General features: G+C 64.1%; 10 protein-coding genes across 10 annotated transcripts; 6 read left to right on the forward strand and 4 right to left on the reverse strand.

Annotated features, from left to right (window-relative positions):
• Nucleotides 1-110: 110 nt before the first annotated feature.
• Nucleotides 111-466, forward strand: JCM10292_005600 (uncharacterized protein; the record flags this gene model as incomplete). Its single annotated transcript, XM_076651764.1, has 2 exons — nt 111-221; nt 347-466. Coding segments are annotated over 2 exons (231 nt in total), but the record flags the coding sequence as incomplete, so codon positions are not given.
• A 219-nt stretch (nt 467-685) lies between these two features.
• CSE1 (importin-alpha export receptor) lies at nt 686-4511 on the reverse strand (the record flags this gene model as incomplete). The annotated part of the gene is made up of 13 exons (XM_076651765.1): nt 686-772; nt 834-1224; nt 1298-1882; nt 1939-2095; nt 2171-2286; nt 2352-2725; nt 2789-2898; nt 2977-3172; nt 3244-3636; nt 3700-3790; nt 3853-3932; nt 3995-4168; nt 4296-4511. 13 exons carry the CDS (start codon nt 4509-4511, stop codon nt 686-688), a joined length of 2970 nt encoding a protein of 989 aa, XP_076502637.1.
• A 429-nt stretch (nt 4512-4940) lies between these two features.
• On the reverse strand, nt 4941-5446 carry JCM10292_005602 (60S ribosomal protein L14; the record flags this gene model as incomplete). Its single annotated transcript, XM_076651766.1, has 2 exons — nt 4941-4973; nt 5060-5446. The coding sequence occupies 2 exons, from the start codon at nt 5444-5446 to the stop codon at nt 4941-4943; spliced, it is 420 nt and encodes a 139-aa protein (XP_076502638.1).
• A 1310-nt stretch (nt 5447-6756) lies between these two features.
• On the forward strand, nt 6757-9287 carry JCM10292_005603 (mitogen-activated protein kinase; the record flags this gene model as incomplete). The annotated part of the gene is made up of 12 exons (XM_076651767.1): nt 6757-6792; nt 6991-7147; nt 7269-7333; nt 7420-7475; nt 7535-7565; nt 7685-7780; nt 7892-7963; nt 8070-8123; nt 8194-8368; nt 8469-8620; nt 8691-8981; nt 9072-9287. 12 exons carry the CDS (start codon nt 6757-6759, stop codon nt 9285-9287), a joined length of 1401 nt encoding a protein of 466 aa, XP_076502639.1.
• Nucleotides 9288-9572: 285 nt separating this feature from the next.
• Nucleotides 9573-13441, forward strand: JCM10292_005604 (uncharacterized protein; the record flags this gene model as incomplete). Its single annotated transcript, XM_076651768.1, has 10 exons — nt 9573-9623; nt 9727-9956; nt 10075-10210; nt 10306-10463; nt 10571-10760; nt 10859-10998; nt 11097-11848; nt 11913-11935; nt 12013-12168; nt 12224-13441. The coding sequence occupies 10 exons, from the start codon at nt 9573-9575 to the stop codon at nt 13439-13441; spliced, it is 3054 nt and encodes a 1017-aa protein (XP_076502640.1).
• A 237-nt stretch (nt 13442-13678) lies between these two features.
• On the forward strand, nt 13679-15085 carry JCM10292_005605 (uncharacterized protein; the record flags this gene model as incomplete). Its single annotated transcript, XM_076651769.1, has 5 exons — nt 13679-13696; nt 13767-14421; nt 14483-14558; nt 14618-14876; nt 14972-15085. The coding sequence occupies 5 exons, from the start codon at nt 13679-13681 to the stop codon at nt 15083-15085; spliced, it is 1122 nt and encodes a 373-aa protein (XP_076502641.1).
• A 97-nt stretch (nt 15086-15182) lies between these two features.
• Nucleotides 15183-15905, reverse strand: JCM10292_005606 (roadblock/LC7 domain-containing protein; the record flags this gene model as incomplete). The annotated part of the gene is made up of 6 exons (XM_076651770.1): nt 15183-15209; nt 15268-15284; nt 15350-15407; nt 15469-15728; nt 15784-15844; nt 15903-15905. The coding sequence occupies 6 exons, from the start codon at nt 15903-15905 to the stop codon at nt 15183-15185; spliced, it is 426 nt and encodes a 141-aa protein (XP_076502642.1).
• Nucleotides 15906-17062: 1157 nt separating this feature from the next.
• JCM10292_005607 (uncharacterized protein) lies at nt 17063-17634 on the forward strand (the record flags this gene model as incomplete). The annotated part of the gene is made up of 2 exons (XM_076651771.1): nt 17063-17486; nt 17564-17634. The coding sequence occupies 2 exons, from the start codon at nt 17063-17065 to the stop codon at nt 17632-17634; spliced, it is 495 nt and encodes a 164-aa protein (XP_076502643.1).
• A 625-nt stretch (nt 17635-18259) lies between these two features.
• Nucleotides 18260-21870, forward strand: JCM10292_005608 (uncharacterized protein; the record flags this gene model as incomplete). Its single annotated transcript, XM_076651772.1, has 16 exons — nt 18260-18621; nt 18681-19293; nt 19349-19772; nt 19831-20062; nt 20119-20154; nt 20207-20268; nt 20323-20406; nt 20469-20587; nt 20654-20852; nt 20909-21013; nt 21068-21152; nt 21219-21338; nt 21398-21422; nt 21480-21615; nt 21682-21717; nt 21782-21870. The coding sequence occupies 16 exons, from the start codon at nt 18260-18262 to the stop codon at nt 21868-21870; spliced, it is 2727 nt and encodes a 908-aa protein (XP_076502644.1).
• A 186-nt stretch (nt 21871-22056) lies between these two features.
• JCM10292_005609 (GNAT family N-acetyltransferase) lies at nt 22057-22886 on the reverse strand (the record flags this gene model as incomplete). Its single annotated transcript, XM_076651773.1, has 2 exons — nt 22057-22530; nt 22593-22886. The coding sequence occupies 2 exons, from the start codon at nt 22884-22886 to the stop codon at nt 22057-22059; spliced, it is 768 nt and encodes a 255-aa protein (XP_076502645.1).
• Nucleotides 22887-23054: the final 168 nt, after the last annotated feature.

A 23054-nucleotide genomic window follows, 5' to 3' on the forward strand; every position in this document is an offset into this window, starting at 1 on the left:
GCCGTGTGCTGGCGTGTCTGCCCCACCCTGAACGTACTGCGAGTTGCCTTTCTCCCATCCCTGCAGGTCTGCATCCCTCCGCTAATTTCCGCCTCTTTCCTTGCTCGCAGACGATCCGCAACGCCAATAGCTGGTTCCCGACCGGCCCGCGCGCAAAGGAGTCCGACTCGTGGCAGCGTGTCGGCCCGTGGTTCCAGCTCTTCTACAACGCCCGCCGCTGGGTCGGCTAGACGGCATTCGTGTGCTGGCGTGTCTGCCCCACCCTGAACGTACTGCGAGTTGCCTTTCTCCCATCCCTGCAGGTCTGCATCCCTCCGCTAATTTCCGCCTCTTTCCTTGCTCGCAGACGATCCGCAACGCCAATAGCTGGTTCCCGACCGGCCCGCGCGCAAAGGAGTCCGACTCGTGGCAGCGTGTCGGCCCGTGGTTCCAGCTCTTCTACAACGCCCGCCGCTGGGTCGGCTAGACGGCATTCGTGTTCTGCCTCTCTCTCTTCGCACTCTCCGTTGTACTCTCGTTCGTTTCGGTCTCCTGGGTCCTTCAGCCTTGCAAAGAACAAGGTCTTCCGCAATGCCCAAGAGCGTACATGGGCGCAAACGGCTTTTCGAAACGTTGCAGATGCTGCCTGAAGAAACGACGAGAGGAAAACGAAGGGCATGGGTGGTGGTGCAGTGCGGACGCGGACTCAGGACAGGTCGATGCCCTGCTCGCGGAGGTACTGCGCAAACGGTGATGCAAACTCGGGGTTGACGGACGCCATCAGGGCCGGAATCTGCGCGGCGGAGGCGTGAGCGAAATCGTCGTGAGAAGGCCAACCGGTTGGTGTTACGCACCTTGCCCGGCTCGCGCCTGCTCGCCTCCTCGAGGCCCCTTGCGAGCCACAGCCGCGGCTCCTGCACATGCGCGACGGGATCGGGCCGCGGGCGCTCGCTTGCGCCGAGCTTGGAGAAGCTCGCCTGGTAGCCCTGCTCCTCCGGGTCGATGACCTCGAGACCGTTCGCGTCGTCGTCTGCTGCCGAGGTGTTCTTGGCGAGCGGGATCGGGAGGAGGAAGAGCTTGAGGAGCGCTTCGAGCATCGACGGCCAGACGCGGGCGTGCGGCTCGGAGAGGAGGGCGGAGCTCTTGGTCAGGAAGTTGGCAAGGCCGACGGCGACGACCTTGCGGTCTTTTGTCGGCGCCTTCTGAACCTCGGGCAGAAGAACGGGGACGACTTGCGCAAAGAGGCTGTGCGAAGTGATGTGCGCTTATCAGTGCGAGACTCGAAGAGTGCTGCTTCGAGAAGGCGTTGAATACGCACCCTGGTTGCGGCTGGACGCCGTCGAGGAAGCCGACGACCGCATCGGGCGTGATGTCGCTCTTCTGGATCGCGGCGGCAAAGCAGATGAAGCGGAGGAGGCCCTGCGTGAACTTGTCCGTCTTTGCGCCCTGGAGGCGCGTGAGGAGGAGGACAAAGACGGGGCTCGACATGTACTGCTGGAGGGCCGACAGCGGGAGGAACTCGACGAGCGCTTCGAGGAGGTCGAACCCGTGCTGGTCGGTCGCCTTGGCCTGGATCAGGTGCTGGAAGATGCCGAGCATGGGCGTCACCTGCCCAGCTGCGACGATCTGATCCGCGCCGCGGCTGAGGAAAGCGCGCAGGAGTCGCACGAGCGCGGGGATGTTGCCCCGGCTCTCCCAGAGCGTCGGCGTGAGCAGGGGCGGGAGGAGGACTTTGTAAGAGTCGGGCATGTCGGCGGGTGGGTGGAGCTCGAGGAGCTGGGAGAGGATTTGGAAGACAAAGGGGGTGAACTCGGAGACGTCCTGCTGGAGGATGGCGTGGAAGGGCGGGAAGAGGGCGGTTTCGAAGTGAGAGAGGGACGAGGGGTTGCCAGCGGTGACGAAGCTGCGATGACATCCGTGTGAGCGTGCACTTCTAGCATTCGGAACCTGCTCACGCACCGCACGAGCGCCGAGATACTCTCGAACGTGAAGTGGTTGAACTTGGGGTTCGAGGGGTTCTTGCTGATCTCGCCGAGAATGGCGACGAGGTGCTGCAGGACCGTCGTGTAGACAGGCGCAAGGCCCTGACGAGCAGTGATGATAACGCGCATGACGGCTGTGCGATGGTGACACTCATGGAGTCAGCAAGGCATGCTCAAAATGTGCAGACTGGCAGGTCGTGTCAACGCACACTTCATCAGGTGCTCGTTGGCAGCGATCTGCTGCGGCGTCGTTCCGCTCTCAATGATCTTGAACAGCGCCAACAGAATGCCTTCGGCATGGTCGCGGATGTCGGCCTGGTCAAACCTGCACGCTCGGGAGGCGTCAGCCGCAGCGCTCAACCCGCAGGGACGGCGGAGGAGAGCACGCACATGAACGAGCCGTTTTGTTTGATAAAGAGGATACGCTCGATCGTCAAGGCGGCGTAGGTATGAATGACGAACGACGGGTTTTGAAGGTGCGGCACGAGGAGGGGCAGGACCGACAAGAGCTGCTCCTTGGTGAGCTGCATGCGGAACGTGAACAGGAACTTGATCGCGTCGGCCTGCACGACGGGGTGGATCGACCCGGGCGCCGCTTGCAGGTCGGCGAGGACGTGGTCCGAGAAGAACTTGATCACGTCGACGAGCGCATTGGTCGATGTCACGCCCTGCTGCTGCGTCGAGCCGCGCGTCGCAATCGACGTGAGGAGGAAAATGGCCGTGTCCTTCGACTTCCAGTTCGTCTGCGGCGATGCGGCATATTGCTGGCGGAGGATGGGGTCGCGTGAGCCTCGCTCGAACGGCACAACGAGAGGTCTCGCACGCACCTGCAGGTATGCACCGATGTACTGCGTCACGATCTGGGTGATCTGCGCCTCGAACTGCTCCATGAGCGCCTTGGTGAAGTCGCTCGCGGCCTGCCGCCTCGTCTCGCTACCTGCGGCATTCAGTCTCCTTGTAAGCCCACGCGCTCCAGCAGACGCACAGGCAGGCAGCCCAGAGAGAGGAGACGCACTCGCACTGTCCAGGTCCCTCCTCACGTACTCCGCCGGGTCATCCTCAAACAGCTCCTCTTCGAATGTCCGCAGCGTCATGTTGGGCAGGACAATCTTTTCGCAGAACGCCTCGAGCGTCTGCTGGTTGTCAAAAAGGGCGCGCTGCGAGGGCATCTTGACGACGGTGCCGAGGAACGCGGTCGCCTTTGCAACGAGCTGTTGACGATGGCACCGGTCCTTCAGTCTCCGCAGAGGGTGAAGAGAGAGCGAGGGAAAGCGCGACGCACCGTGTCGTACTTGACGGCCGGTCCCAGCTTGGTCAAGAGCCCCCACGTCTTCTCGACAAACGGGCCGAGGTACCCGCCCTCGCCAAACGCATCGAGGTACCGCAGGCTGTAGAGCTGCGCAATCTCGCAGATCTCGGCCTTTGCCGCCTCGAGGTCGCCCGCCTCCTCGTCCTCGTCGTCGTCGTCGGCCTCGACCGAGGCGTTGGGGGGAGAAAAGTCGAGGTACTTGAGGAGGAGCGGCATGAACTGCGCGAGGCGGTCCTCGAAGAACTCGGGGAGGTCCTGCGCGTTCAGGTCGTGGTACAGCTGGAGGAGGAGGAGGAGCGTGCGGAGGAGGAGCGAGAGCTGCTCGGGCGCGAGCGCCGCGCCGGAGGACAGGATCGAGTCGGTTTGCTGTCGTGCGCCGCAAGACTGTCAGCGGCAGCGGGAGGCTACGCTGCAGAGTGGGAGACATGCCTGGAAGAGGTTGAGGTAGGGTTCGCAGAAGCGGTCGAGCACAAACTTAATCTCGAGGAAGAGCGTGTCGGTGCGGAACTCGGACCGCCATCTGCAGGTCATGAGCGTGTGAGCACTTGAACCGGAACGACGGACGGACGGCCGAGCGCGCACCTCCGGAAGATCGAGTGCGCCGTCTGCAGCACGGCGTTGTTGACGACATAGTTGTCGGGCGTGAGCTGCGACGTGAGTTGCTGCGAGCGACCGAGGTCCATGAGTGCAAGCGTGAAAGAGAGGGGAGGAAGGAGAGGCGCACGTCGACGAGCCCGTCCCACTGGTCGGGGAAGTCGGCGTGGGCCATGATGGCGATGGCCTCGCCGACCTGGACCTGGAGGGCCTGCTCGCCCGAGAGCGAAATCATGATGGAGACGATCGACTGCTTGAGCGACTCGGCTGTCGCGGTCGACAGCGGCGTCGGGGCGTCTTCGAGCTGTGTGCGGTGGTTTTGTCGTCAGTCTGAGGTATCCTAGGTTACGAGAGCCACTCCCAAGCCGTGGGTGGTCGGCAGTGACATCTCGACGTCGAGCAGTCCGACGACGGGAGGAAAGGCGCCTCACGGCCCAGTTGGCCTTGATCCAGTTCTTGAAGCTGAGCGCGGCACTCTGGCGCACGGCCTTGTTCTGCGCGGCATCCTGCGCGAGCTGGAGGACGAGCGGGCCAAAGGACGGGTGCGCCTGCGCGGCGGCGAGGTCGCGCTCGGCCTGGCGGCGCACGGCGGCATCGGGCGAGAGCGTCGAGACGAGCACAGAGGCGAGCGCGCTCTGCTCGGCCATCGCAGCGTGCGGGAGGGGGGATGCGAGCGAGAGGGAGACAGAGGGAAAGAGTTGGGTGAACGCAGCGTGCGCCTCTGCTCCCGCTCTGCCGGCCTGGCGAGGCGGTGCGGGGCGTCCACGAAGCACTCGTGCGCCGGGCTAGCCGAGCCAAGCAAGACTAGCGTGACTCGGTACTTTTCCTGCTCTCGCTCTCGCACCAGACCCGAAAGGAGGTACACTCTGCCTTGCATCCAGCGAGACAGAACGCATTCACTCGCTCAACCCCCTCCACCGCGCACAAACGAACACACAACGACACGACCGGGCGTCTCCGCGCTCCTCGTCAACGGCGACACCTCTCGGGCTGGCAAGGGGAGGAGCAGAAAATGGCCGCGAGAGACGAAGGTAGGCGATAGAGGGGAGGGCTGCCGGCGAACGCTGAGAGTGCGCTTATGCCGACTTCTTGGCCTTGGCAGCGGCGGCCTGTGCGCGAGGAAGCAGAGGGTCAGCGGGTCGAGTCGCAGGAGCAGCCCCACTCGCGGGTTCGAGGCCCGAGACGAGGAACGCACCTGCACGAGGCGCCTGCGCTGCTTCTTGAGGAGCATGATCTCGAAGCGCTCAAAGTCGGACGTGTTGCGGCGCTTGTCGGCAGCGGCGCGCTTCTGCGCCCACGCCGACTTTGCCCACTTGGCCTCGACCTCGCTCGCGTCCCAGACCTTCTTGACCGTGGCCGAGCCCGCCGCGCGGGGGAGCTTCTTGAGGACGTACGGGGTGAGGACGAGGCGGCGGTAGGTCCACGGCTGGCGCGCGACGCCGGTCGAGGGCCCGTCGATGAGGGCGCGGTTGTGGTCGATGATCTCGACGATGGTCGCGAGCTTGCCAGCGTCGGGGCCGTCGTTGACGAGGACGACACGGCCGACCTCGACGTAGCGCTTGAAGGTAGCCTCGGACGACATGGCTGTAGACGGGTGTGTGTTACGAGCGGGCGGCAAGAGGGGGGTCGCGAGCGGTGCGCGGGGGAGGACGGCGGATGGCGGGAGGGCGGGTGAAAAGGTGGTGCAGTGCGGTACACGACGGTCGCAGGTGCGCAGGGAGGGGAGCAAAGGGCCGGGGTCAGCGTGTGGGTCCTGGCGGCACAGAGAGCGTGCACCTCGAGTCGGCCCCCCGTCGCGCCCTCGCTCGCGTCCCGAGTGGTTCGTGCAACCCTGCCCAGCCCTCGCAGCTCCATCCTGAGCCCGTGCACTCGATCGCAGCCCGCCTGGTGGCCCGAGAGGGGCGGGGCGAGGGGGCGGCACAGAGACTTCTCGTCCCGTGCTCGACGCTCCTGGGCGGCGGTCGCGGTGGGCGGGGCGGTCGGCAGGGCGGGGCACGGTGGTGGCACGGTGGACGGGGCAGCAGCTCACCTGGAGCGGGCGGCGGTACAAGTACGAGGCGAAAGCAGGAAGCGCCCGTCGCGAGCGCCCGCCGTTTTCGCCTCGACCCTCGCCGCCGCTCCGCCTCGCCCCGCTCCTTCTCGCTTGCAGGAGCAGCTGCCAGTGGTATTCACCAGACTCGCATCAGCTCACTAGGGCGACTTGCACCGAATCAGCTGCGCGACGTGCGACTGCGCGCCACCTCTTCCTGCTCCTCCACCCTTCGACGTACACGCTTGTCAGTGCCTGGTGCACGGGGCGCCCATGCAGAAGCTACCCAGGGCACCACTGCGCTGAAAGTCGTGCCGTGTGCTGTTCACCCTTGTCGGCCCATGCTGCTCCCTCATCTCTCGCTAATCTCGTGCCGTCCTGCTGGCGTCCATGGACTCACGCTGACTCGCTCCGAGAGCTCTACAAGTACCACGTCGTCGAGCAGTTCGGAGCGTGCGACTTCCGGGAGGCTCGCCCCGCCTTCTCTCTTGCTATCCTTGCTCCGCCTCCTTGTCTCCGCATGTCCGACGCCGCCGCGGCTCCTCAGGGCACACTATGCGGTTCTTCCCAAACTTCCAGTCCACAGCGGCGAAGGATTGCCCCGCACGCTTTTCGCAGTGCTCGCGCGTTCACTCAACTGAAAGTGACAACTTCGAGCCTTTCTGACCTTGACGGCACAGGACGCAGCGTGCGCTCTAACAGCGGCTAGGTCACACCGGGCTCTTGTGCGATCCGTCATGTCAAGCGATGCGAGCGCAAGACGTGCGTCCGTCCCGCGAGGCCTGCCTGTGCCGTGCGGCGCCTCCCACCGCGTGGATCAGCGATAGCCAAGTGAGAGCACTGCGCCGTTTCTCCGTAGATGAATGTACAAGCAGTTCAGCAGAGCCAAGTGGGCGCCTGTAAGTCCGCGAGAGGAAAACGAGCGATGCCCGTGGTTGCCGCCGGACTTTCCGCGTCGTCGTCGTCGTCGTCGTCCGCGCGAGCTCCGAGTCGACGCTCGTCTTCGCTCCCTCACGCCTGCGCTCTCGCCCTTGCCTACTCTCCCCGTGGCCAGTGTCGAGCGAGACCGTACTCGTAGCCCGACCCGCTCCACGCAGCCTCCCCTCCCCCGCCCAGTGATCGTCCTTTCGTCCGTCCCCACCGCCATGTCGGCCATTGACCCCGTGCACCACGTCGCGCGGCACGCCTTCCCCGTCCTCTCCGAGCCCTTCCTCGTCGACGAGAACTACGAGTTCGTCAAGGAACTCGGCCAGGGTCCGTCTCTTCCCCTCCTTCCCGCTGCCTCTCTCTCAAAAGCACCGATGACGGCTTGCGGTCGGAGAGGGGCCTGAGCGCGGTCGGACGCGCGGCTGACTCGCTGAGGTTGCTACCACAGGCGCATATGGAGTCGTGTGCTCGGCGAGGAACCGCATCACCGGAGACAACGTCGCCATCAAGAAGGTGCCTCCCTCTCTCTCCCACATTCGGCTCGACTGCAAGCTGTTGCAACGAGGCAGCGGGCTGATGCACCTTGTTGAGGGTTCCAGGTCACCAAGGTATTCCAGAAGAAGATCTTGACCAAGCGCGCGCTGCGTGAACTCAAGTGCGTCCGCTCTGTGCACGTCTCGAGAGCGACTAACTCAGCACGGTTCACACCCGCAGGCTGTTGCACCACTTCCGCGGCCACAAAAACGTGCGTGCTGGCTCACGCTGCCCTGATGAGATCAGGAGGCATGGCTGCCCCGCCTGCTGCTCCTGGTCTGCGCGCAATTGCGAGGGACAGCTCGCTCACCCGCTCCGCTCAAACTACAGATCACCTGCCTGTACGACCTCGACCTCGTCGACCCGATCAACTTTGACTCGGTGTACCTGTACGAGGAGTGCATGGAAGCCGACCTGCACGCGATCGTGCGTCCCACGAGCCGCTTGTTATCACCCCTCATGCCGCATGTGCATACGCCGCGAAGCACGAGGTGACCATAGCTCGATATCGGACGCTGACATGCCCGTCACGCGTAGATCCGCTCGGGGCAACCGCTGTCAGACGCGCACTTCCAGTCGTTCATCTACCAGACGCTGTGCGGGTTGAAGGTGTGTCGGCGCTTCTGCCCGTCTTTGCGACATGGGTCGGCCATCTGCGACCCTCCCGCTTGACAGGCGGCTCGTAGTCAAGCTGACTCGTCAATCTCTCGTTCAGTACATCCACTCTGCCCACGTTCTCCACCGCGATCTCAAGCCCGGCAACCTTCTCGTGCGTTCGTCTATCCAGACCTGTCTCTGTCCCTACTACTCTGACTCTGCGTCATGTCCACAATCCGCAGGTGAACGCCGACTGCGAACTCAAGATCTGCGACTTTGGCCTCGCGCGCGGGTTCGACCAGGCGGCGCAGGACGGGCAGCAGTCGAACCAGCAGGGGTTCATGACCGAGTATGTCGCGACGAGGTGGTACCGCGCGCCCGAGATCATGCTCAGCTTTGCCAACTACACGACTGCGAGTGCGTCGCATGCTTCTTCCTTCGCGCGCGCTGCCTCCCAGACCGGGCATCATCGCTCCGTGCCTTTGGAGGCGCTGACGCATGCGCTCTCTTCTCACAGTCGACATCTGGTCTGTCGGCTGTGTCCTCGCCGAGCTCCTCGGCGGGCGCCCCATCTTCAAGGGCAAGGACTACATCGACCAGCTCAACATTGTCCTGCACTTCCTCGGCACGCCTAGCGACAACACGCTGCGACGCGTCGGGAGTCCGAGGGTGCGTGCGGCCTTGTCGACAGCCAGACTGACCGCTGACTGATCTTGCGCGTGCGCACGCGTGCACACAGGCGCAAGACTACATCCGCTCTCTGCCGTTCAAGGCCGGGGTCCCGTTCGTGCAGCTGTTCCCGCAGGCGAACCCGCTCGCGCTCGACCTGCTCGCCAAGCTGCTCGCGTTCGACCCGCACGAGCGGATCGCGTGCGAGGACGCGCTCGTGCACCCGTACCTCTCGGTGTGGCACGAGCCCGCCGACGAGCCCGTGTGCCCCGCCAGGTTCGACTTTGGGTTCGAGCGAGAGGAGAGCATCGAGGGGATGCGGAGGCTCATCGTCGAGGAGGTCGAGGACTTCCGCCGCATGGTGCGTCTGCGCCCGCGCACTGCTCTCTCTTCTTCCACGCCACGGGGCACTCGAGGCTGACCGCGGCCAAACGCGCCCTCTCGCTCGCAGGTTCGCCCGCAGATGCGCGCCTCTGCGCCGCAGCCGCGCCGGCAAGAGACGATGCCTCCGCCGCTCCCCTCGCGCGACGAGATGGCGGGGGCGGCGGCGGGCTTTGCGGGGCAGCCGGGCTACGAGGAGCGGTACGGGGCGCGCGTCGGCGAGGGCCCCGTCGAGGAGGTGCCCGGGGCGGAACTCGAGCGGGAGCTTGCGGCGGGCGCACGGTGAGAGAGAGGGCTGGTCCCCCTCGGCGTGGATGCGGGCGGGGCGGGTGCGGTGCGGGGAGAGGATGTACAGGCTCGGTGATACCCACACACATACACACACATGTTTCTATGGCCGTGCTTGCGGTGGACGTGCCACTAGAAGAGAGCGAGAGGCGGACAGGGGGGAGGCGAGCGAGATGCGCGTGCTTGCCGGCGGACGCAGCTGCTCCCGTGTGCCGCCTCGCCCTCGCCCTCGCTCCCGCGCCCCGAGCCGTGCAGAGCGGGCGAGTTTGAGGCCCGCAGAGAGATGCTCGACCAGCTCGCAGGGCGGCCCTCGCCCTCGTGGCGGCGGTCCCAGGTGCGCCCCTCTCCCTCGCCCTCTCTCGTCTCCGATCCCATCTCGCTGCTGCACTGACCCCTCGCTCCCTCCCGCGGCGTGCCGGTGGATCCACGCAACGCAGGTGTGGCTCGTGCTCCTCTTCTGGATCTCGCGCATCGTCTGCGGCCCCGCCCACCCGCCCAACCTCCCCTTGCTCCGCCGAGTGCACGCTGCCATCCGCCGCCGCTTCTCGCCCTGGCAGGTCGTCCTCTCGACCCTCACCCTCCTCTACGCCGTCCGCCATGGCGACGTCCTCCTCGGCCTCCAGGCGCCCGAGCCCCTCGCCCGACTCTACTCGAGGGACTACTACCGGTCCGTCGGTTCTTTGGCTCACCTTGCAGCGCGCACTCGGGTCAGCGCTCAACGCGACGGCCCGTGGTGCTGGATCTGGGTGAGAGTGGACTCAAGCTGACGTGGCCCGCTCTCGCAGCGCAACATGGGTCACCACGGCACTCGACGCCGGCTTTGCGACCGCCATGTCGATCCGCTGGAAGTGGCTGCGCGACCTCGCGTCCCTCGCCTTCTCCGGCTACTACCTCCTCTTTGCCAACGAAGCCGACGAGAAGGTGCGCTCGCGCTTTGCCGGCTGTCTCGCTGCCGGTCGCCCGCATTCTGGCTGTGGTCGCCGCGCTGACGATCTCCGCCGTTTGCGCGCGCACAGCTCCGCAAGTTCCGCGCCTTCTGCACCGTCGAGATGCTCCGCGTCACGTGGGAAAAGACAACCAACCCGTACATCCACTTTGCGACGAGGCGACATCGCCCGCCGGTCGAGATCCAGAAAAAGGTCTTCCTCCCGAGACCCGAGGGGAGTCGGTACAGGTGCGTCAGCTGCGTCTTACGGCAGAAGACACCGCGTCGTCAGTGGTGAATCAGTGTCTGGCGACTGAAGTCGAGCTTGACGCTCTCTCTTTCGTGCACGTCCGCAGCAAGCCCATCACGCTCCACCTCTACTATGCCGGCAGCGCCGTCGAGCTCGCCTCGGCCCACGAGCTCGTCATGGACCTCCCCGGCGGCGGCTTCATCTGCATGACGCCCGAGCACCACGCTGAGCGCCTGCTTCGCTGGGCGCGGCAACTTGGGCCGGGCAAGGTCATCATCAGCTTCGACTATGGCAAGGTGAGTGTACGACCATCTCGTTGTGCTTCGAAGTACTGCGAGTGCGCACGATGCTGTGCGAGATCGCGTTGTCGACTCACGCTGCTGCCGTCTCGCAGGCGCCCGAGTACCCCTTCCCGTTCGCGATCGACGAGATGTACGATGCATATTCGCTCCTGCACACGTCCAAGGGCAAGTGCATCGGCATGAACATGCGCGGCGAGAAGGACCTCAAGGTCGTCATGACGGGCGATTCCGCGTGAGCACTTTCTCTGCGTCGTTTAGAGGTCGCGCGCCCAGTGCTTGCGGACCGCTGTGATGTCAACTGGCGATGAGCTCACACGCTCTCACCTACAGCGGCGCCAATATTGCGACGGCGATGGTCATCAAAATCCTCGAGACGCCCTCGCAGACAGCCTCGCCCTCGCCGACTTCTGTCATTTCCCTCCCGAACGGCTCGACTGCGACGCCGCCGACGTCGACAGCGCTTCCTCTGCCCGTCGCGCTTGTCTTCGCCTACCCGGCCCTGTCCTTCCACTTCACCTCGTGGATGCCCTCGTCCGACCTGCGCGTCTTGCGCTCCGAGTCGAGCCCCGACGTCGCGACGCTCCTGCGCCAGAAGGACCACCTCGAGCACCGCTCTCCGCTCGCCGTCGTCGAGGACCCGCTCGAGCGCCGCAGCGCCGGCAGCGAGCGCGGCCGGCCGAAAGTCCTCCGCCGCCGCCGGACGACGAGCTGGGGGCGCGGGCTCGTGCGCGGCCTGCCCGGGAGCGCGAGCTTTGCCGCGATCCGCGACGGCGCGTCGTTCTTGAGCCGGAGCCAGAGCGAGGCCGGCGCGCCGGCATTGCGCGCGCGAGAGGAGGGGAAGGAGGACGAGGAGGATGAGGAAGAGGTGGCCGTGACGGACGAGCGCGAAAAGTCGCTCTCGGAGCGCGTCGTGTGGTGGGACGGCGCGGCTGCCGCCGAGGGCCAGGCCGTGCTCGGCGAGGAGGTCAAGCGCGACCAGGGCGAGAGGGAGGAGCTCCTCGAGGGAAAGTGGCTGGGCAAGGGCAAGGGCGTGCTCGGCGAGACGAGGCTCGCTATGACGAGCAGGACGGCATTCTTCAACGGTGCGCTCGACGTCTTCCGCTGTCGAAGGACAAGGCCGAAGCTGACATAGTTCTCTCCCTGAAGACCGAATCATCTCGCCGCCCATGGTGCGTCGAGCGCTCGTTCTGTTCAGGCCTCTGCGTAGGTCTGGAGCTGATTACAAGACGGTCCTCGATGCCGACAGTGCCGCGCGATGGCGCTCCTCTACATCGGCCCACGCAATGCTCCCGACTTGCATTCCGACTACCACATCTCGCCCATCTTTACGCCGCCGCAGTTGCTCGCCCGCTTCCCGCCCGTCTACATGTCGTGCGGAGAGCGCGATCCCTTTGTTGACGACGTGAGCCCTAGTCCTCGACCAAGCCGCTTAAACGCTTATCACTTGCCTCGCACAGACGGTCATCTTCGCCGGCAAGCTGCGCGAAGCCAAGGAGTCGCGCAAGCTCGAGCTGCTTGCGCGAGAGCACCGCGTCGGCGACACGCTGCGCATGTCTTCTTCGTCGGCTTCGGCGCACGACCCGCTGCTCGACGAGGACGAGGACGACTGGGTTCGCACGAGCATCATCGCCGGATGGAGTCACGGGTACCTCCAGATGGTGAGCTTGCTGCCTGCTGCGGAAAAGGTCATCGCGATGCACGCCGACTGGATCGCCGAGGCGTTCGAGACGGCGAAGGAGAAGGACGACGCGAAGAAGGCGACCGCGGGCAAGGCTACGCCCATCTCGGCGCAGCAGTCGAGGCGCATTGCATCGCCTGTACCCGCTTCCAGCCAGATCGACAAGCCCATCAATGTCGTCCCGCCGACGCCGACGATCGAGCAGAACCGACTGCCGCACCTCGCCAACAACGCTTCGGACGCGGCCTCGTCCGCTCTCAGTCTGAGTAGCGGCTCGGCGTCAGGCGAGGCTGCCGAGGCCGACGAGCGCGACGATGAAGAAGTTCTGACTTTCACGCCGAAGCGCCGTCGTGGGTCCTCCAATACGAGTCGCACGGGCTCGCCCACCCCGTCGCTCCCGACCAAGACGATGCCCTCGGTCGAGACTGTCCTCGGCAACGCTTCTGGCCGTGCCGCCTCGCACGGCGAACACGGTGCTTCGGACCGGATCGTCACGCCCGTCGAGCGCGCGTTGCGAGAGGACCTGCACGCCTCGCCGCTCGTCAAGCACAACCCGCCTACAGGCAGCGCAATGTCGAGCACGAGCCCGCTCGCCCCCACGCCGACGGGAGCGCCGCGCGCGCGTTCGGCTACGCCGTCTGGCCCGCGCTCACCGCAAAAACCGCACCCGGCAGCGCAGCGCAGCATATCTGGCGGCGCGGCCGGCATCGACGAGAGCGAGCGCTCGCTCTCGCCCGTGCCGCCCGCAGGCTCAGTCAAGACGGGGCGGTCGTCGTCTTCGAGCTCGCTGCCGCCGCCGCAAGGCGCCGTCTTTATCGACGCGAAGGAGCTGCTCCGCCGGCGGCGCGACGACATCGTCACGGGCATCTCGGTCAACAACAGTCGCAGCGCGAGTCGCGCTGGGAGCAGGAGGGGCAGCCATGGCGAGGAGAAGGGCGTCGAGAGTGACGAGGAGGGCGGGAAGAGGATCGCGAGGAGGAAGACCATGGACGCGTGACGAACTCGATAACGACGCACCAAGCATACTTGCCTTTCATACGTGTTGTTCCATCCCCCTCTGTCGTCTGTACGTAACGCATGATCCGATCGTTACTCATGCTTGGCGAGGCCGCGGAGAAGGAGCGGTGTTATCGTCTCCGCTTTTCGAGGAAGCCGAACCGGACGTCGTCGTCTCCTCGCTTTCCCCTCGCGTGCTTGCTCGTTGCCTCTGCTCTGCTCGTTGCTTGACTGCACCATGCCAAATCTGACTGAGGTGCTTTGGTTTTGTGCTCGCGCTTCCTCTGCTTCTCACTCACGCTGCCGCGCCTTTATCGCAATCGCAGGCTTCCGTTACCAAGGCGCACTTTGTGCGCGACCCCCGCCCTGCACCCGGGCACGTCCCGACACCTGTCTACAGCGTCGACATCTCGTCGACCTGGGCCGTCGGCAGCGTTGCGCATGGCGGCTATCTCCTTTGTGTGCTGAACGATGCGGTCCTGCGGCATCAGCAGCACACTGGCTCGTCCCACCACGACCCGGCACATGTCTCAACGCAGTACTTGACGGCCACCGTCGCGGGCAAAGCACAGGTCGAGATCCGGCTTGTGAGCGCGACGAAGCGGTGGACCCGCCTCGACGTCGAGCTGTGGCAGGTCTCGCCCGACCCGTCCTCGACCGAGTTTATCTCGGGCAAGAATGTGCGCACGCTCCGTATCCGCGCGCACTACCTAGTCACGGCGCTCCCGCCGCATCCTCCGCCCGGCGCGCCGACGCCGCACGGCCAGGGCGTGATCAACTACCTCGAGCGGCCGTGCCCGCTCCTCGAGCACCCGGGCGACATCGACATGCGCGACGGCGGGTCCGAGATCCCGGCAAAATTGAGGTTCCACAAGGGGATGAAGTGGAAGGTCGTGCGGAGCGTCGAGCCGAACGACGGGTGCTTGGCCTGGGGCGCTTGGCTCGAGCTGACGGGCGGCGAGAACGTCGCCGAGCTGTCGAGTGCGTGTTCAGTCTGCTCACGGCTCACAAGGAACTCTGCTGACCGTGTCATCGCGCATAGCCCTCGTGCCCTTCTTTGCCGACGTGGCGAAGAACGGGCCCGAAATGCTGCCGGAAGAGATGAAGGGTGGTCCTGCGTGCGTTCACATGTCTCGTACCGGCTGCACAGGTGCTGACGAGAGAGTATACCGTGCAGCTGGTACCCAACCATGTCACTCTCGCTCGACTACAAGTCCAAGTTCCCGCTCGAGTCCACGTTCGCGACGCGCACCTTTGGCTTGTATTCGACGACCAAATCCATCCACGAGGGTCGGCATGACCTCACGGTGGAGGTGTGGGCCGGGCCGGCAGATTTGGGCGCGCGGAAGGCGGAAGAGCGCGAGCGAGACCAGGGCGCAGATGGTGTCGAGCGATGGAGGCGCGAAGGTGCCAGACTGGTCGGCGTGAGCACTCAGGTGCGTCCCGCTCGTTCGCGCTTGCGGAACAGTTCACCCTGTTGCGAGCATTCCAGGTCGCCCAGCCCGAAACTCACCGCATCATACGCTCGCAGATGGCGCTTGCGACCCCGCTCGAGGTCAACTTGGCACGAGGGCGAGCTGCGACTTCTGCAGGCACGAACGGGAGCCCAGGAAGTACGGGCACTCCGAAGAAGCCGCACCTGTAGAGACAGGTCGACGTACACTCTCGCAGTTTGGCCGGAGGTGTATCACGTTGCATTGCTTGGTATCTCAGGAGAGGGTATCGGGTGCTGAGCGCGCTCGCTAGTGAGTCGGGTCTTGCACGACAACCTGTGTAATGCGAGGTGAGCAACACATCGCCGCGCGAGACATGAGAAGCGCAGTGCACCAGAATGTACTGCTCGTCTGTGGATACTCGCGCGGTCAGATGCAATGTACGTAGGTGCAGGCAGTTAGAGAACCAGACATACCGGGCGTGATGATAAGTTCATGCCGCTTTGTGCGGATTCGCAGGAAGCGCAGGTCGTCCTACCGTCCCCAGGGTCAACGAGGCGGCAGCACTGCTAACCACGAGAGAGAGACGACGCACTGCCTTGTCCTCGTCAACGTCGCGCACCTCTGATCCGACCGCTTCAACCATCCGCACGGCTGCCTTCGCGTACGCCCGCGCCGTCTCACTCGTTGTTGGCGCAGCCACTGGCTCGGCACCGTTGCTCGTGCCTTCTACCCCTTCGTCATCGCCGGCATGTGCTGCTGCGGCTGCGGTTGCAGGCGGGAGGGCGAAGAGAGACCCAGTCGAGCGGAGGATGATGCCGTTCGGGCGGGCGAGGATGAGGACGCCCTGCACGTCTGCGGAAGACCATTGTCAGCCTGTTCTGCGGGCTCTGCGTGCGACTGTACGCACTCTTGTAGCTCGCGAGGCGGTTGAGCGTTGCCTCAACCTCGGGTGGGGCCGTCGTCGAGGTCTGCGGGTGTGCGACTAGACTGAGCGGTGATCGCGCGGGTCCGTAGCTCGGCACTGACCATGCTCAGGAATCCTGCGCCAGCCGACTTGTGGTGCCGAGGAGGTCGAGAGCCGAAGGCAGCACCTTTTTGACCTCGTCCAGACCGTCCCTCGAGCTTTTTCCGCCGTTGTGAGAGCTCAGTCACACTCTTAGCGCTTCCTCAGCCGGAATGGACAAGCATTCGACCGGCGCAGCGGAGTACGACGAGGCCTGCGAACGACTTCGTCCGCTCGAGCGGTTCGTACGGGTCTCTTCCCGCGCAAGTCGAGTGAGGCGGGCATTCCAGCGCACGTCCACGCCTGCACGATCTCTACACCCGGCGCTGTGCTGCACTGCGAGGTGGTTTCGCCTCCTTCTCCTCCTCGTCTGCCGACATTTCGCTCTCGACTGGAAACTCCGGCTTCATCACTTCGCGCCGCTGTGCCCATTCACGCTCTGCCAAAGTCGGCCGCCATCGTGCGATTCGCCCATTTCTGCCCTGGCTGCGAAGCGCGAGCTACCGATGCTCCGCCCGCTCGCCGTCAAGCTTGCGTCAAGCGCTTGTCAAGGAACGTGGGACGGTGACCTTGAGGCAGCGTCGATGCCTGTGACCTTATCGACAAGCGCGGCAGCAGAGGCGAGTGCGTGATCGTCAAGACCTGACCGAGTGCGCCTCGAAGCCTCGCAGAAGGGGCGTCTGGAGCGCCCCTGGTTGGCCCCTGGCTCGCAAGCGGACCCGGTGACGTTCGGTAGTCAGCGTGAGCCGATCGCGCTTGCTCAGCAGACGCGCCCACTTTGAGACTTGTGCATGTAATTTGGCTTGCCGAGGTGTCTGCCGCGAACGTCGCCGCCCACCAAGAACGGCGCTTCCCTCGCCTCTTGCTCTCTCTTTCATCTCACTGGAGCAGACGCATCTGCACTGCCTAGCGACGCACTGGCTGCACCGATTGACCTACAGGCCGCGATGACGGAAAGAAGTGAGGCCTCCCCAGATCCGCGTGCTTTTGGAACGGACGGCTCGCGGAGACGATCTTCAACGGCGTCTTCAGTCCCTCAAGCTCCTGCCACCACCGTACGTTGCGGGCAGAAGACGATTCACAGGAGCGACAATGACTCAGTTGCGTCGCTTAGTAGACTCCGCCACGGACACACTATCGCGCCTGGCTCCGCCTCGTCGACCCTCTCCTTCCCGAGCGCAGCATGCTCCCGATCTTACGATACAGTCAAGAACCTGTACAGGTCGCTGAAGACGAGCTGCTGCGAGACGCTCCGCCCGCGTACGACGTCGTGTTTGGCGGGCAGGGCTCGCAGCACTCGTTGCCGGAGATCCCGTCGCCTCCCTTCGCGCACAATGCGGGCCCGTACTCTCCGGAGGTCGCTTCGTCGACACCGCCTCTGGCTCCGAACGCCACAGCACCGCCGTCTGAGCGCGACATGGCTCGCTCACGCCGGCCCGCACCTCGTACGATCCGCGCAGGCGGACACGACTCGGGGTACGGCTCTAACGACTCGTCCAACGAATGCCCGACCAGTCCGAACAGCTCCGACGTGGAGGACCGACGCCTGACGGCATACAAAGAGCGCGGGCTGTTGAAGCGCATCGGCCGGAAGGTTTCGGAGGAGGGTGAGTTGTTCTCCACCTTTGCGTTTCCGTCCAGATGCGACCACCGGACGGGATGCTGACGTTTTTGCGCTACACAGTTACTCGTCCCTGGAAGAATCAGGAGTCGCAGCAGCAAGGGTGGACCGGCTACTCTTCGCTGTTCGGATGAAGGACACTGAGCATAGGAGCGAGCTCTCTCCTGCCTCGCTGGGCCGCTGTATCACTTCGATGGGTACTAGGACTGTTGTTGTTTCGGGTGCAAAGTCATTCGGGTCTACTGCTACTGTTGCTCGCCTTCCTCCTTTTCTTCTTGCGACTCGGAGTGTCGATTGGAGAGCATCGAGCGAGTCGCCAGTGCCGCCTTCTGTCGCGTCTTCCTGGTCGTGTTCTACGAGAGCTCAGTAACTTCTGTGAGGCTCAAAGCTCGGGAGGCGGGAGCAACTAGCAAGTCTGAAGCCTTCGCACACGGCGGTCGGTCGGCCTCTTTCCTCTGCTGCGAAGTTTCTCGTTCCACCACTGAGTCGCCCCAGCGCTGCACTACGTTCATCAGGAGGCCATCACACGTCCTTGACTCTCCCCTCGCCGCTTGACTCCGCTTCTCTTCATTTCATCAATCCGAAAGTTGGGCTCAAGCAGAACGCACGCGCTACAGCTCTGACGAGGGGTCGAGCCTTCTGGTGAGATTCTGTACCTACTTCGAGCAACAACTCACGCCAGCGTCTTAGTTGCAGGCGGTTGCCACGGCCAGATTTCCTGACTGCTTCCCATGCGCGTGCAGGGCGGCTTCGCTCAACATGTCGATTGAGGTCATCGAGGTGTCCAACAGCGAGCAAGATGGGCAGAGCGCGGTGACAATTTCGGACACAACGTCGAGCGACGACGGTGCGACGCCGCAAGTCTCGCAGCCTGTCCATCAAGCGACCTTCACTCCGGCCGTCCGCTTTCTGGGTGCACGCAAGTCCGCACCGGGCGGTCAAGGCGCGCGCCTGCGAGCGGCAACGAAGAAGCACACGTTTACCGCTCAGGCCACCCCGCGTGCTGCAACTTCTCGCCAAATCGTGCGAGCAGACGACGACGAGACGTCTGCGCTCGCTGCCCAGTTCCGCTCGGCCAACCCGTTCGCCTCAGCATCTGACGACCCGTTCTTGCTCGAGATGTGCGTCACCGGACGACCGACAACCTGATCGTCGCATTGATCGTGTGGCGGTTCTACAGCCCGTACCCTTTCACGCTCAGCATCCAGCTCAAGGACATCGTTTTTCCGCGACTGTACAACAGCGGAGCGCCAATTGCCGTTCACCTCGCAGTAGCCTTCCGCCACGTCGAGCAGTCGACCGCGAACGCGACCGTCTCTGCGACTGCGGCCTTTCCTCTCCCGCCTCCGCAGGTCCCCTCCGCCTCCTCCTCGACGGGCCCGCTTCGAAACACGCCCGAACGCTTGCCCAAACCGGTCGTTCTTCGCGTCCTGCGCAACCCGGTCGTCCCGCTCAAACCTCGCGACCCGTACTCGACCGCCATCGTACCTCGCGTGCCCAAGCCGGAGAGTCTCGCCGAGATTGTCCTCCGCATCACGGTCGGCGACCCCGCAGCGCCGCTCCACGTCGGCGCCGTCTCGCTCACACGCGAAGGCAGACTCATCGTTTCGGGCAAAGGCGCGTCGAAGCGATCCGCGGATGGTGCGCAGGTCAACGTCAGCTGGAACGTCGACTTCCCGCGCTCGACGAAAACTGGCGGCGACTTGAGCGATGAAGAGCTGAACGAAGTGATCGAGCGCGAGATGCACAAGTGCGAGGAGAAATGGCGACTCGAAGCCGCCGAGCGGATCCTGGTACTTTTGCCTCTTCCATGTGCCGTTGAAGAAGGCGTCTGACCAGCTTATGTAGTGTGCTATCGAGCTCGAAGCCCAGCGTCCACCTGTCTACGGTCCTCCCGACAACCTCGCACTCGATGCGACCGTGCCGCAGCCGTCTGCTCTTCAAGAACGGCCAATTTCTGCCGACTCTGAGCCACACTCGTTTAGCCCCATCCCCCGCTACCTCCACACTGACTTTGCCGCGCGAGCCGTCCCGCTCGCGGGCAACCTGCTCGAGTCGTTCCCGGCGACGAGCAACTGGGAGGACTCGCCGAGCGAGATCGCGAAGGTCGAGAAGCAGGTGCACGAGGTGCTCTACCCAGGCCCGGTCGTTCCGCTCGGGGGTCCGGACGAGCGCACGGACGACGAGAAGAAGCGCGACGAAGAGGAAGAGGTGCAGTGGCGGTTCAATCACCTCATCGACTACGGCTCGTTCGATGCGCCCGACGTAGGCCGTGCGTCAGCAAATACCCTCTATTTCGTCTACACTTAGCTGATATTACATCAGCATAGGAACGACGCGCGACTTCGCTGTCCTCAAGAGCGTCTTCAAGCACCTCAACATTGACCTCGAGCAGCTCGCCAAGCTAGAGGAAGAGGCGACCGCGCAAGAGGTGGCCGACAACGTCCGCAACGACGCGTACTTCTCCTTCGAGCGCTCATTGCCGCGGGACCATGTGCTTCTGCGCGCATTCCGGATCTTCGAGGGAAGAACGGGTCGCTCACCGTTCCAAGTGCAGCGCGAGTGCGTCACGGTTTTGCTCCTACATGATGCAGCATCTGACATCCTGTGCTTCACAGGCACCGTCACATCGACGACGAGCAGATTCTCCCGAAGTAAGTCTCGCGGCTTCACCTCCTCCTTCCGCTCACATTTCGCCTTCTCCAGACGTGACGAGGCCGACATCTGCTGGCTCTGCGGTGCCTACCTGTGCACGGTACATCCTGCAAGTGAGTACGACCCTCCAGGCAGGCTTCCAAAACATCGCTGATAAGTCCGCGCAGCCTTGTCCGGGTACAACGTGCTTACCAAGCCGCCGTTCGACCCGTCGCCGGCGGACGGCTGCAGGGACTGCGGCTATGACAAGTGTTTCGCGCATGATGGCATGGCGAGTGCCTCTTCCTCACGTATTGGGCGGCTGGCGCTGAAGTCTGTGATGAGCAGACGACCGACGAGCCGGACGAGCGCATTGAGAGGCTTCTCGCCGAAGGGATGCCGAAGCTCGACTCGTGCACGGCCAGCCTGATCCTCGGTCTCCCGGTCGAAAAGGTGCGCACCGCGCGAGATGATCCTGTGCTGCTGAGCTCCTGTGCTCATATCCGCCGTACTGTCCAGGACGCCCGCTTCACCTCGTCGCCGCGTCCCCGCCGCAAAGCCAATCCCGACCCGTCTAAGTGGTACAAGAAGCACGCACTCCTCCCCACCAAGTCCGATTCATACAAGCCCTGCGCGTGCGAGGATGCGTGTACCGACGACTGCCTTTGTGTCGAATCGAGAACGTACTGCGACAGGTGGTGCCGCTGCCCGCCATCCTGTGCGTTTGGGCCCTCCGACACAAACTCGCTATCGCTGACAAGTGTCTTTCCGCAGGTACGCGCCGCTACGGCGGCTGCAAAGACCGCGATTGCACGGATGACTGCTATTGCCGCGACCGCGGGCGGGAGTGCGACCCGCAGTTGTGCGGCTGCACAGCCGGTGCGCCTCGCCTTCACTCTGTTCGTCGAGTAGCTCTGACGCTCGCGTTTGCAGACACGTGCCACAACAGCTCGATTCGTCTCGGCCGCTTCAAGGCAACTACGGCCGCACCATCACGCGTGCCAGGGGCGGGCTACGGGTGCGTGATCATTAGTTCCTCCAGTAGGATAAGCTCCAAAACGTTCTGACCGAATCTTGTATTCAGCGCCTTCCTCCTCGAGCCGGTCAAACGGCACGAGCTCGTCGGTTTGTACGGAGGCGAACAGTTCCCGCAAGAGCTCGGCGACAACCCGACGATGGAGTCGAGATGGGGCTTCTGGAGGAGGTGCGTCGCTGCCCTCGATCTGGCGAAAAGTGCGACATTGACCTCGCCGTTGCTCGCAGCGCGTTTGTCCAGCTCGAGAAGCAGGTGCGCTTGTCTCCCAGCCTTCCACTCTTCGTGGATGCTGAACATCTGAGCACGCAGTCCTACTGGTTTGACGTGGACGAGGGTACGGCCGCCGATAGCACGCTGCTGGGAAACGTCGGCCGCTTCATCAACGCTGGCCACCAAAACTCGGACGGCACGACCGTTGGGCCGCGGCCCAACCTCGCCAGCAAGAGTGCGTCTTGGTCTCTGTCAGCGTTGTCTGTTTGCTGCGCGAGCTCACGTTGTGCCGCTGCAAAAGTCGTTCACGTCGCGGGCACGCATCAGGTCGGAATATGTCCGCCCTACTCCTCTACTCTCTGCCGAAGAGAACACGACTAACATTTCGAGGCATTTGACAGACGCTCTCCGGGATCTGGAAGCCGGAGACGAGCTCATCATGGACTACGGCCCGCTGTACACGACCCTCCCACTGCCGACGAAACCGTAGCACAACCGGACTGTCGGAACGCTCGCACCGTGCTCTGCTTGTTTCGGCTTGCGGAAGAGCCGGTTGCGTTGTTTCTCAAGATGCGATACAGCTATGAGTGAGGGCATGCGGGCAGAACGAAGCATGTAGGAAGTGATACAGAAAGGGGTTCTCAAAGTGTCTATGGTTGTACTTGTCCCGCCGGCGCTACACCTCCAGCACGCCCTCCATTTCTACCGCTTCTCCGCGCCCTCCGTTCCTCAGTCGCGAGTAGAAACCGGCCTTGCGCCCCTTCTCTTGCAACCCGAGACGCTTGTAAAGCTCTCGCGCTGCTGCATTCTCGACTTCGACATGGAGCGAGACGCGTGCGCGCTGCTTGAAGCCGCAGAAAAGCGGTCGCGGGAGGAGGGCTTTGCTGATGGACCGGACGAGGTGCGAGGCGAGACCGCGTTGCCGGAACGGGCGCGCGACGGCGAGCGAGAGGATGTAGATCGTCGGTGACGAGGCGGGAGTCCGAGACGAGGACGTGAATGATGAACTTGGGTACGAGACGTGGGCCGAGATGCAACCGAGGAGGGTTGAGGGGGACGAAGGAGAGTAGGCGACGAGGCAGAGGGACGAGGGGTTCGTCAGGAGGACGGTGTAGAAGGACGGCGGGTAGACGACCGGCAGGCAGGCGTCCTGAAGATGCTCGAGAGTCAGTTCGGCCAGTCTCGAGCTCGAAGGAAGCGAGTCGTGCGCACCTGAAGTTGCCGGACTTGGTCGACATCGGCTCGTCGCAAAGGCCGGACAACGAGTTCCTCCGCAACGGATTCGGTGGGCGCCTCGTCGGGTGTCGGCAGCGTCACGAACTCGAGGTTCCGCTGGTACGCCGGCTGCGGCGGGAGCGCCAGCGCGAGACTAGACCGCAGCGCCTCGAGCGAACAACTCGCTTCGGGCAGCTCGAGCGGGCTGACGGGGCTGAGCGGCGACAGAGGCCCGACTGGCATGGCGTTGGACGTGCTCGCAATGGGCTGGAGCGGCAGGAAGTCGAGCATGGCGAGAAGAACGAGAGCCGATTGCGGGACGGCGACGAGGTGGGGGTGGAAAAGGAGCGGAGCCGTACACGATCCGGGTGTGCCTGCGGGTGCACTGTGCAGCTGTACAAGCTCGTACGAGTGTTGCTGAGATCCGGCGGCAGGAGTGAGGACGAGCCGCGGACCGGT

The sequence above is a fragment of the Rhodotorula paludigena genome, assembly GCF_050403205.1.
Source record: "Rhodotorula paludigena JCM10292 DNA, Rt_paludigena_JCM10292v1_ctg57, whole genome shotgun sequence".
Taxonomy (NCBI): Eukaryota; Fungi; Basidiomycota; class Microbotryomycetes; order Sporidiobolales; family Sporidiobolaceae; genus Rhodotorula; species Rhodotorula paludigena.